The following is a 13,143-nucleotide window of genomic DNA, read 5'->3' on the forward strand; positions in this document are numbered from 1 at the left end:
CCTACTGTTATAAGCCAGTGTTTCAGATAATGTATTTCAATACATCTTGACACAGTCACATATGTTAAATCCCTTAGATGACCAGTCTATTCAGGTTTTACTGTTCTCTAAACAATCTCATTTTTAAATCTCAACATTAAGCACTAACCACCGTGACCTCTTTTGTACAGGAACAATTGGATGTAGCCTTGTCAAAAACCTGCAAGAGCTTTGATATGAGTCATTACACCAAAGTTCAGCAGGCATACACGCTTCTAGGAAAAACTCAAGTAAGTGACTCATGACTGCTGAATGGGAAAGTGTTTGTGCCTCTATTATTTGCTTGAAGAAGGATGATTAATTTTGATATTATTGTCGGAAGTTTTTGATTCATTTCTACCATTTGTCTGGGGGGCTGAAGAGAATAGAAAATCAGAAAGAAAAACTAATTTAATTTCCTATTTGCTACATTCACTAACCAAATACGATAGCTGGATGATAATTGTCAGTTCTCTTGGCATACTGTTTATTCCTGTTTTCCCTTTCCTTAACCATTAGTTAAGAAGAATACTGTTAACATAAACCCTGTTCACACTGCTGGGCTGACCACAGGGCTGCCACATATTTAGGTCTGCAACCCCGATCATATTTGTGGTTTAAGCCACTTTTGTGCGTTCATATATGTGACTGAAAAGCAGGCCTAAAATGTGGCGAGTTTGTTGTTGGGAAGGATATATAATTCAGCTATACCCCAAATATAAAAGCCAAAGGTGGATGCTTGTTACTGCTCTGATTTGGCTTGCTAAATGCCACATTATGCCACATTATTAGCATGATTATTATTTATTACAATTTGTTAGATAAGACATACGAAAATAATGTGACACTAAATTATATTTATACTTTTATGGAACAATAGCCTGCAGTCAGAATGGAAAAGCTACCAGGATATGCAGTAATGTTTGATTTGTTGCAGATTCTTATTAACCCTTAGTAGTCCATTTATTCAGCGCTTGTCAGGTGCATCAGGTCCAATTTATTTTCACATGCGCTGTTTATTTTACACACATTGTTTAAAATATATTTTTTTCAGAGTAAAACAGGTTTAAGAGGCACTGAATTGCAAAGGACACTCAAAACTGCATCTCCAGCCAAGCCCCACCCCTTGTTCGCTGTATTTTTCATATACCTCTTTATAGATGTGCATACTGATAAATCCTCTCCTGATCACTCGTTTTATCACCAAACTCCTCAGTCAGTATTTTATTACTATAACATCTCAAAAAGCTCTGCAAATGTCTGTGATATTCTTTGAGTGCTGAATGTGGAAGCAGCTACCTCCTTTGTTTGTCAGTCTTATCTCTGTGGTGCAGCTGCTAGCTCCATAGCTCTATTGCTTTTTTCGGCTTCATTCGGCTCCTATCTGTCTCACTCGGCCATTGAAAGGTTTTCTCTGCATTTTCCAGTGAAAAAACGACTAGAGACCTGTGCTTTACGTATTTTTGATGATATCGGATTGGAAAGGGAAAATTACAATATCGGACCTGGTCTGACATAGGACTGCAAAAGGTTAATGAGTGTCTACTGAGCGACATAATCAGATTGCTCATGTGATACAAACAGGTGTCCCTAAGTCGTCTTTGCTTTCACATATATGCAAAGGCCAGCCCTGGCCTTGCAATTGCAGGTTTTGGGCCACATGGAAAAGGTGGCTATGTTTAAGCCGTCCGTGGGCTGCCTTTTCTGTTTTGGAGCATTCGCAGAAAAGGCGACACTGAGGTGGCCCTGAGCCGCCTTAAATGAATGGGGCCATATATTTAATTAACGTAAGATTATTCAGCAGGGTTCACTTGACCTTATGGTGCAAAACGTGTGGCCATAGCTGTATGATAACCAATTTATGGACTACTCTTCTCTATTTTGAAAGTTGATGTTTGTGATATTTTCCAGATCCTGTTTATTGTTTACTTTGCCTGGTGTTATTTTTGAATGTAATTGTTTTTTAGGTTCAGTAGAGCAGGAGCACTTAATGAAAAGGGTATATTTTTCATGATCTACCTGTTAACGAGTTCCATGTCACATGAGCAATTCTTTTTTAATTGCACTGCATTATTAATTTGTTCAATTTCATTTAGATTGCAAAAATCCCAAGAGTATTTTCTATGGCTAATTTTAACAAACAGAACAGATCTTAGGTTAGTAATTGCAGAAAATGTGAATCTTATTGGCTCCAACAGATAGCAGAGTAGGTGCAGTTTATATAACTGCAACTTGTACAAGATTAAGTAGTAAGCCCACATGTTTTCCAAATCTACAGTTCCTACTCTATACTGTATGCCTTCAAAATATGCCGCCTGTTCATATTTTAGTAATGCCTTTGATGTATTTGGAAGTTTCCAGAATTATTCTTTTTTTTTTTTTTTTTTCATGCAGACTGCAATGGACCAGCTACACATGCACTTCACCCAAGCAATTCACAATACAGTGTTCCAGGTGGTTCTCGGGTATGTGGAGCTGTGCGCTGGGAATGCTGACACCAAGTTTCAGAAGATGCAGTACAAGGACCTCTGTACAGTACGTACTTACACGACTGCATTTTCATATTCATAATGAAACTAGACCAGCTTGTTCAGGAACAACCATTTACACTGTCGATAATTCTCAATTGAGCTGTGTAATATTTTATAAACACAACTTTGCAAATGCAACTCAGGTGTTTTAAACTTTAAACTGAAAAGTTTTTTTCAAAACCATCAACCAGGGTTGCATTACCTTTGGAGAAGCTAATATTTTTTTTTTTTTTTACAAATATAATTAATGTATGTATGTGTTTTAATTTCTAAACACTTTGAGGCTGGAAGAATTTCTTGGTAATACTAAGTTATTAAGCTTACCATATTATGAGCAGTAATACCATAGGGTTAATATACAGTATGTAAGATAATTATGCCTGTTAAACTAACATTGCATAAAAATTCAATTATTAGTGAGTTCTAATGCATTTTGCATTTCAAAGTTTTTTTTTTTTTCTTAGACTGCATTGTCTGCTTTAAAGCTATTGTGTATCTGTGGATATCTAAATATTAATAGATGTATTAAATAGCCATAAGCTGACAAAAGATAACCCTTTCATGATGCATATCAACTGAACTGCATTGAACAATATGCTTTGCAGTGTTTAGAGAAGCAAGCTAAATTTTAGTCAGCATACTTCAATCAAATGTGTTCCCCCTGCACAGGATATAGGAAAAACTGAAAGCCTTGTCATTTCAGTCTTCAGCACGCTTTGTGCATCCAGCTTTGGTGCACTCACTGCCTTTGGTATTGATTTTTGGTAAAATAATGCCTATTTTGGAGAGTAATTTGCGCAGTAATTTGTATATATTAATTCCAAAATGGGTGCAGTGCCCTCATTTATGTATTCATTCTTTTTGTTTTTGCCATTTATCAATAAAGCTTTTTTCAGTTTAAAATTCCTTTCACAATCTGACAGTAAGAAAAAAAAAGTTTCAGACGTAGTCTGTGTGTTTACAATTCTAGGGCAGTCTGAATTCTGGTCCTGTCTTACTAAAGTATTACTTTTTTTATTCTGGGGAGGTACAGTACAGTAAATGAAAACTTACAATGATCAAAATAATACTAAAGGCTACAAAGTATAAAAAAAGTTTACTTTAAAGAAAACCCAAACAAAACAGGATCTAATTTTGCTCATAGTCACTTAAACTTCATCACTTAACTGTGAAACACAGAACAGAATTGGTTGCTAGAATGCAAAAGTAAAGCAGATTTAGGATTTTGAAAGTTGGGCAAATGTACTCAAAATTAATTTGTTTTGAAAGTACTATCATGAGCAATATAACTTTTTAGTTTTGGATTAGTAGATCCTTCTGCCAGTACATCTGTGGGCTATCAATTATTTTTTATTTTTTTGTCTGAGTCTCTTAGTCTGCATGGGTGTTGATGGGAGGCTTAAAAACATAATCAGCAGTATGATATACATATTGTTGCATGCTTTATTTTTCAGCCTTTTATCAGTTTTAAACATAAATCTAATTTGATAATGATTTCCACAGCCAAGCATTGTTTTGCGAGTATTGCCCTACAGTACTACCTTGCTCATCCAGTGTCATACGTTTTGGATACAGTTGTTCCAACTTGCTTATTTTTTTCATAAAATTAAAAATAAAAATAAAAATTATTTAGGAACAAAAACAAACAACAAAATATAGTGTTGGGGGAGGGGGGGGGGGAGCAAAAAATTTGTATGGTTTCTGAAGTACTTTATAATGTTCCCCAGAGTGTTCTGAAAAAAGGACACCATTTCCAAGATGCTACTGTAAAAAAAGTTTTAGTGAATTTTTATAGGAAGAGAGTTGGCTACAGCCAAAAAACGACTGGTCCTGGGGGAGCATCCCACTGAAATGCTTGGTCCTGAAAAGGTTAAATATTGATATCTCGAAATCATTTAGAGATATCTCGAAATGAACAGGAAGTCATTTTCAAAGTCACCCACGTGTGCAGCGGCTAATGCAAAATGGCTACAGGAACGTGAAAGCAAGTTGTGCTTACAATTGAAGAAGAGGTTGGAAATACTTTGACTTTGGGAAAGGGGAGTTACCAGGGATGAAATAGCACACGATTTTGGAATTGGCAAGAGCACTGTGACTGATATTAAAAAGTCTATCTTAGAGATTAAAAGGTTTGCATCAGGGTCCGACACTTTCTTTGGACTGGCTGGAACAGCAACCTGAAGCCGATCCGACTTTTTTTTACTCCAACACAGTATTTTTAATATTGTTTGAGCAAATGGACACTACTTGCGGTTTTTTTTTTCTCAGTAAGCCTATACATTTTGTTACTGTGTAAATTACTGGGCACTAATGTAAGTCTATACAGCACTAATACCCTGTATCTTTCTAAAGAAGGGATTTAGGGAAGCTCCCTTATAAAAGTTGAATTTCAAAAGAATAATTGTGTGAATGTAGTCATTGTTACAGCTGTGTGTATTTAAAACATGATTTATTTATCCAACTTTTCACATGTCCATCCTTACTCTGGTTCCACTGCACAGATATGCGACTGACTACTGTATCTCTAAATTAATAGAAAGTTATTTAGATATCTGAACATGATTTAAAGATATCTGAAAATGCATTTTAGATATCACATGTAAAGCGCCATTTAAAGATATCTGGAAATCACTTTGAGATACTGCTAAATGTATTTTAGATATCTGGGAATATTTGTAGATCTCTTGGGAATATTTGAAGATATCTGGAAATGATTAAATAAATTATGTGATGAGTGACCTGAATTTCCCTGCAAAATAAACCCCCCTTTGATTTAAATGCACCATGTGGCACATTATAATAACATAATTTAATTTACTAAAGCATATTATTCAACAACGTCTTGCACATTTGACAGTTGTAAAGTTATAAAAAATATATTTCTGTCCACCGATGTTTTTTTTTTATCTCAGTATAATCTGTAGAACATGTTTGACAGACAAAGCAACAAAGCACAAAAGTCTACAACAGTTTGCCGTTACTATATATTACAGGTTTACTGCATAACTTTACTCCATGAAAAGTGTGATGTGAGTGTGCTGTTGCATATGGGGGTATGTTTGCATTCAGCAGCTGCGTGACGTGTTTAATGTGTGCGTTAGTAATTTAGGGATTTGAGAGCTGAAACAGAGTTCAAATGTGTTCTTGTTATTAAATACAACAGTTATATTCAGTACTGCACACATTGTGGGGGATGTATTAAAATGGATGTGCTTCTGGGCGGATATAGGATTGGATTGGTTCACTGAATCCTAAGTATTTGGCCGAATCTGAACCCTGCTCAAAAAGTAGGTATTCAGACTGAATCTGAAACCGAATCCTGGATTCGGTGCATCCCTATTATTTAACACTGTTTTATTAAACAAATATGCTATATAACACAGATTGCTTCCTGAGGAAAAGGATTATAGTAATTTAGTGCTTTGTTTCTGAGCGTTGAAAGTAAAAAGGTGTTTCATCTTTCACTTTTGTTAAACAACTTTTTTCAATGACTGGAAACTAACCTGTTAGCATGACCTTCTACAGCAAGTCTGAAGCAGCACTCACTGTCTAATGCTGATCTCAAGCTGTTTGCATTAATTGAGGCACCAGAGGCGACCCATCAGTTCTAGTTTTGATCATAGCACTTTAAACATCTGGAGATTTATGATTCATCTTTTTACAGAAATTACATTGCTTCATGATATTTCAAAGAGACTGAATTAACATTTGCAAAGGTGTATGTAAATCGGAATTACGCATTTTCATTTGCAATGTACGTCAAGTGAGAAATTAGTTTTGAAGGACCTTTTGAAGGCAATGTGATCACTTGGCAAACAGAATTAAATTAGCAATCCTATTAAATCATGTCTTCTGTAATTAAGACAGTCATCTGTTGGATACTTTTGACATGTGGCACTTTGGGTAGTGTAATTCTGGGAGTAGGGAGTTAAAAAAAAAAAAAAAAATAATAATAATAATAATGTAGGCAATGAAACAGCCATTAAAATCTAATCCGCCCTGAAAAATGATGGAGGCTGAATAGAAACAACTAAAATAAAATAATACATGCATTAGAAATGGATACATACATTCTATCATGTGCAATGACTGACAAAGAGCAGTGTCCTGCATATTAACATTTTAAAACTCAGGGTTTTGTTCTGTTAGTAAATAAGACAAGCATTTATGCATGCAACAGAAATACTAAATATAATTAGTATAATAATCAGAGAAATACTAAAATAATCAAAAAGTGCCACCATGTGTTGACAGATAATACAACTTAACAAATAAATAGATATTTTCAGCAGGATGCAGCATTTGACAACTTAAATGGTTATGTTTTAATTTTTAATAAGAGCCATGCATTTATAAACAATGTTTGCTCTATAATGAAACATAAAACGTGATTACAACAATTCAGACTCAAATTCGGTTTGAACAAAGAGTCCAGGGGCCCAGTTCTGATGAAATGAGTAGAACTGCAAATGCAGTTCTTAAAGTTAATCGAATCTGCCCCGCAGGGAATGGCTTCTCAAAGTGTGTGCGACAGGCTGGCGAATGGATAGAGGCCCAGAGATAGACTGCAGTTCAAAAAAATTATGTTTTTATTATAAATAAACACAAAAATAAAAGGGCACAAGGGCCAAAACAAAAGGATTCAAACACAAAAAGAAAGACAAAAAGCAAAACTTACAAATTAAGGTTCCCAGGCTGGGCGATGCCTTCACTGAATTCAAAAAATCACAAACAAAAAACCACCAACTTGCTTCCTCAGCTCCCTCCTCCTAATGGGAAGCAGAGGCCCCCTTTTATGTCAGGTGGCTGGGCGCTGATTGATCGTTAAATAAGTTAATCATCTAATCTGAACATAATAAACCCAGGCAGGTAGGGGAAATTAACCTCATCCCTGCCAATTTAAAAAGGGCAGAGCTTTGCTCTGCCACAGTGGGATTCTGATGAAAAAACAGCGCAAGCTCGATTAGTGGTGCACTGACAGCGTCCAGCCAATCCCTTTGAGACAGAGTGCGCTTCCGTCATCGCAAGGCTCCGTTTTGAATGTTGAAGTGGAGGTCATGTCGAGCGGCGGTAGCACAGAGCAAAAACAACCAGTGCAAGTCAGAACGGCAAGTGGTAGGTCACTAGCCGAGACAATACGTAAATCACTCTTCACTACGAAGATTGCTGTGTTAATATCTATGAGCATTTGTTAGTCCTCTACTTCTGGGCCTGGCTATTAGCTGTGCCCTACATTATTGCTTTATACCTGTTAACCACTTTATTTATTTTTTGTTTGTAGGCACTGTGTCAATGTGTGGTTTATGTATGATCACTATTGGTGCAATCAACACCCTAATTTCATATTCAATTATTGTATAGGCATTTATCAATGATAATCGATGCACTGATGTTTTAATTTTCAAAATAGATAACAAACATTATTTTTTTAACAGAAGATCCAATAACGTGAAACACTACTGTGCATAATAGTTAAACAAAAGGCACAACTTTCATTCAAATTAGAACACCTCCAATTATATATAAAAAAAACAAACACAAAGGACTTAAGTTTATAACAACTGAAAAGAATATGCGTGCATCCGCATCAGATGTCCCTTTAACATTGTTATAATAATAAATACGATATTTTAACATCATTTCTATAAGAACTATGGTTGTTCATTACTGTTAACATTTTATGTCCAAAAGCAAAACATATATGCCATATAACCCAAACACAACATGCTTTGAAACAAACGAAGGTAATCGGTAGATTTAATAGATTAAAAAAAAAAAAACATTTTTAAATCAAGAAAACGTGACTACAATAGGCGTACTTCTGATTTGGATTGTCGAACTCAAATGTAGAGAGTTAGGGTTTCATTACAATTATATTCAGTTTGCATGCTTTATTCAAGGTTTGCAGTATACCTGGGTTATGCTATTCTGGATTCAGCAGTTTAGTTTAGTTTTAATTGGGACTAAAATCTTCTGTTGTGTGTTATTCACAGTATTTGTGGTATAATCCAAACATTTTTACAGAACCTTTTCTACCCATGGGTATATAGCACAAATAAATAAAAAAAAACAAAAAAAAAACACAGGCATCAGATTAAAAAATAAATACAAATTCGAAAGTATGTAAGAACAGTGGTACTCATAAACAACTATCCTTACAAGGAAAGTCATGAGTTATTTAATAATAATATGCTTGCTGTTGCAAGGTGGGAGAGATTAGGTTCAGTAAGTGTTCTTGTTGGAGGAGTGGGTCTCTAAAGTATCATTTAGATGATTGCCATTGATTGATTTACAACCAGAATTCATCAGCATTTGCTAGCAATTTATGCTGGTTTAATTGTCAAGTAGATAAATATTTCTGGCTAATGCCTTCAATGTTATTACCCTGAGGAAGGTATTAACCAAAATATTTGATACTTGATGGATGGAGTTTTTGCTATTTGATTATATGTGCAATTGAGCACAAGGAGACCTTTAAAACCAAAGGTCAGAAATTAAAATATGTAATACTTTTATATAACCCTCTTTCTTAGCTTTGGCTGATGTGAATCTCCTAAATATGATCTGATTCTCAATACAGTTGCCCATTATAAAAAGTCTGGAGATACCAGTAATGATATGCAAAAACGAAATTAAGATTACACAGAGTGCACACTGCTTTATTAGATACAGTACAATAGTTGAATTTACATTTACATGGCATTGTCTATCCTGGCCTTAAACCATAATTCTGTATGATTAATTACTTCCAAAATGTTAGATTTAGTTCGTGCTTTAGAATAATTCACAATATACAGGCATATTTCTCATCTCTTCAGTTTTGTGTAGTGTGTAAGGAAATTAACTATTAATTAGCTGATAAATGTTCTGTGTTTCATGTCTGTTATTGTCTTCTCCATATTGTTGTTATGAGTAATTTAAGAGTTGAGGATGGCATTAATTAAGCGATAGAGCCCGTCGATGCGGGCTGTACCGTATGGTAGATGACTGTGACTGGAGTTATGCGTCCCGAGCCGTAGGCGAGGGCAGTAACGAAAGTCAAGGTCATCTACACACGGTAGAACCCATATCGAGAGGGATCTATCTATTGGAAAAAGATTTATTTTTTCTTTAAAAAAAACAACTTTAAAACCTATATTTACCTTGAACTTGTGATATTTGACGGGTAACATTCCTCTGAGAAAATTAGTACCCTAACGTAATCAGAATAGAAAAATTACATACAGTGCCTATAGAAAGTCTACACCCCCTTAAAGTTTTTTTTACATTTTATTGTGTCAGTGCCTCAGAGTTTCATGCATTTAGATGAGGATTTTTTTCCCACTTATCTACACACCATACTCCACACTGTTAAGGGGAAAAAAGTTTTTATTGAGAAAAAATGTATATATTAAAAATACAAAACTGAAAGATCATAATTGGATAAGTCTCCACCCCCCTGAGTTAATACTCGTTGGAAGCACCTTTGGCAGCAATTACAGCGGTGTCTGTTGGGATAGGTCACTACCAACTTTGCACTCCAAGATTTGGCAATATTTGACCATTCTTCCTTACAAAACTGTTCAAGCTCTGTCAAGTTCCTTGGGGAGCGCTGATGGACAGCAATCTTCAAGTCATGCCACACATTTTTGATCGGGTTTAGGTCGGGGCTGTGACTGGGCCACTCAAGGTCATTTACCTTTTTGTTCCTTAGCCACTCCAGTGTAGCTTTAGCTGTGTGCTTTGGGTCTTTGTCATGCTGAAAGGTGAACGTCCGTCCCTTTTTCAGCTTTCTTGCAGAGGGCAGCAGGTTTTCTTATAGGACTTCTCTGTACTTCATTCATTTTCCCTTCTATCCTGACAAGCGCCCCAGTCCCTGCCGATGAGAAACATCCCCATAACATGATGCTGCCACCACCATGCTTCACAGCAGGGATGGTGTTCTTTGGGTGATGCGTTGTGTTGGGTTTGCGGCCAACATAACGCTTTGCAGTTAGGCCACAAAGTTCCATTTTTGTTTCGTCAGACCACAAAACGTTTTTGCCACATGGCTACAGAATCTTCTGAGTGGTTTTTTTTGCATACTTCATACAGGATTCAAGGTCGGCTTTCTTGAGTAATGGCTTCCTTCTTTCCACCCTAACATACAGGCCAGATTTGTGCAGTGCTTGGGATATTATTGTCACATGCACACTTTGACCAGTCTTGGCCATAGAAGTTGCCATTGGCCTCTTGGTAGCCTCTTTGATCAGTTTCCTCCTTGCTCGGTCATCTAGTGTGGAGGGATGGCCTGATCTAGGCAGGGTCTTAGTGGTGCCATACACCTTCCAGTTCTTAATAATCGTCTTGGCTGTACTCCAAGGGATAGTCAAGGCCTTTCAACAACTTTGTCCCAAAGTTCTTTTGAAAGTGCCTTGGTGCTTATGGTTGAGTCTTTGCTTTGAAATGCACTACCCAGCACAGGAACTGCTGAATTTATCCTGAAATCATGTGAATTACTACAATGTAACACAGGTGGAGGCCACATAACTTGGTGTGTGATTTTGAAGGCGATTGGGTACACCTGAGCTAATTTAGGATTGCTATTACAAGGGGGTGGACACTTATCCAACCAAGCTATTTCAGTTTTTATTTTTAATTAATTTTCTACACATGTCTAGAATATTTTTTTCACTTGGAAGTTGTGGGGTAGGATGTGTAGATGAATGAAAAAAAAAACATTTTAATGCATTTTAATTCTAGGCTATAAGGCATCAAAAGGTGAAAATTTTGAAAGGGTGTGTAGACTTTCTATAGGCACTGTACATGTAGAGAAAACATTATTAAAATGATTGTTATTGCTAACATATTTGTTTGTTTTGGTCTTACTCTTTCTTATTATAGTTTATCTGGACATGTACAATTGTTAAATAGTCCTTGTAGTATTGAGTCTGACTCGAAACTTGTTGTTGGAGGCGGGGTGTCATTCAGGCAGACAGGGAGTGGTTGATTGGCTGGTGTGGAAGGAACTGAAACAGGGTTGGCAGTTTGACTGGCTGTTTTTGAGGGATGGTGTTTTTTTGGATCCAGCCGATGACGGAATTGTGGACCAATTGTGTCTTCCCTGTCGATTTGCTGTCCAGTAGCTGTGAATTGAGCCTTTCACAGACATGATTTCGCTTGTCTCTAGACCAGCATCAGAAAGTATGTTTAAATAGCTTTTTATTTTGTCAGATTAGTTGTAGATTAGAATGTTAAGGGAAAAAGACAGTATTTGTGTGCGGATTGATTTTAATACTGAATACAGAGATGGCCAAAATACTGAAGGTGACTTTGCATTCCTGACAATAGCAGGGAATCAAGACAGGCTTAATTGTATTGATACTGGGGCAGTCTTAAATTAAGGTTTGACGCTGTACAGTTAAATTTTACTAACTTTAAACATGTCAGGTATAACATACATCCTTGAGGATTTGTTGGGTGACCTTTCTATGGATCTCCTATACAGAATAGCTGCCTGTGAAGTAAAATGCCTCAGTCTCACACTTGTCGCTATTTTTATTTTTTTTAATCAAGCATCCCAACAGTGTAATTATAAATGTCAAATCATGAAATGGATAAGTGGGAAAAAAATAGCGAGATTTGACAGTTACTTGAAATATGATAGCTTTTCCAATAATGTATTGCTAATAATGTTTTTTCTGTACTTTTACTGAAATTAGTAACGTGTCATTCGTAGGCAATAGATATTTTTCACAGCATGACCAGGAAAATGGTTTTTATTTCTCTACTCGGGTTAATCTCAATTACTGCATTGGCCTTTGAGTTTATCTTATTTTGTTTAATGAAAGGTTGGACCGATTTTGAGGATGCTCACATGGGAGCCAGTGATAAATCGCTGATCAGATACATGAACAGATGATGCTTCTATGGATACAGTGGTTTGCAGAGGTATTCACCCCCCTGCAAAGTTTTCACATTTTGTTGGCACTTGAGCGTACTCCACGACGCTTTCAAACTACTCCACATTGATAAAATGAAAAAATGCATCTAGAATATAAATTTACAGACACATTTACATTTACTAAATAAATAAAAAAACAGAAAAAAAATAAAATGAATCTAATTTGCCTAAGTGTTCAACCACTTTGCTACTGTAGCCCTAAATCAGCTCATGCAAATGATTTGTTTGAAAGGTCACAAAATTAGTGAATTGGTTTCAGCCTATGTGTACTCAAAGTGGTTTAACTTGTAGACCATTTCCCTCAGGTATATAAAGACTTTCAAGCTGCAACTCACAGTGATCCAACAAAGCAACCATGAAGACTAAGGAGCTTTCAAAACAAGTCAGGGATAAAGTGGTAGAGAGGCACAGAGCAGGAGAAGTGTACAAGGAAATTTCAAAGGTGCTGATTATCCCTCAGCACAGTGAAGTCCATCATTACAAAGTCATACCACCCAGACACTACCCAGATCAGGTCGCCCTCCCAAACTGAGCAGCCGGGCAAGCAAGAAACTGGTTCGGGATGTCACTCTGAAGCCAACAGTGACCTTGAGCGATCAGCAAAGTTTGTCTAAGATGCAAGTCAGTGTTCACATATCAACAATAAGCCGGTCCCTACACAAAACTGGCCTG

At 36.3% G+C, this 13,143-nt stretch overlaps 1 protein-coding gene across 2 annotated transcripts in view; it reads left to right on the forward strand.

Annotated features, from left to right (window-relative positions):
• LOC121313550 (syndetin) overlaps positions 1 to 13,143 on the forward strand; it is a 146,176-nt gene that overhangs the window by 42,713 nt on the left and 90,320 nt on the right. For both annotated transcript variants that reach the window (XM_041246230.1, XM_041246231.1), the window contains exons 11-12: positions 171 to 269; positions 2,413 to 2,553. In XM_041246230.1, coding sequence (XP_041102164.1) covers positions 171 to 269; positions 2,413 to 2,553 — 240 coding nt within the window. The remainder of the gene's footprint in view (positions 1 to 170; positions 270 to 2,412; positions 2,554 to 13,143) is intronic.

Source organism: Polyodon spathula, chromosome 3 (assembly GCF_017654505.1).
Source record: "Polyodon spathula isolate WHYD16114869_AA chromosome 3, ASM1765450v1, whole genome shotgun sequence".
NCBI classification, from domain to species: Eukaryota; Metazoa; Chordata; class Actinopteri; order Acipenseriformes; family Polyodontidae; genus Polyodon; species Polyodon spathula.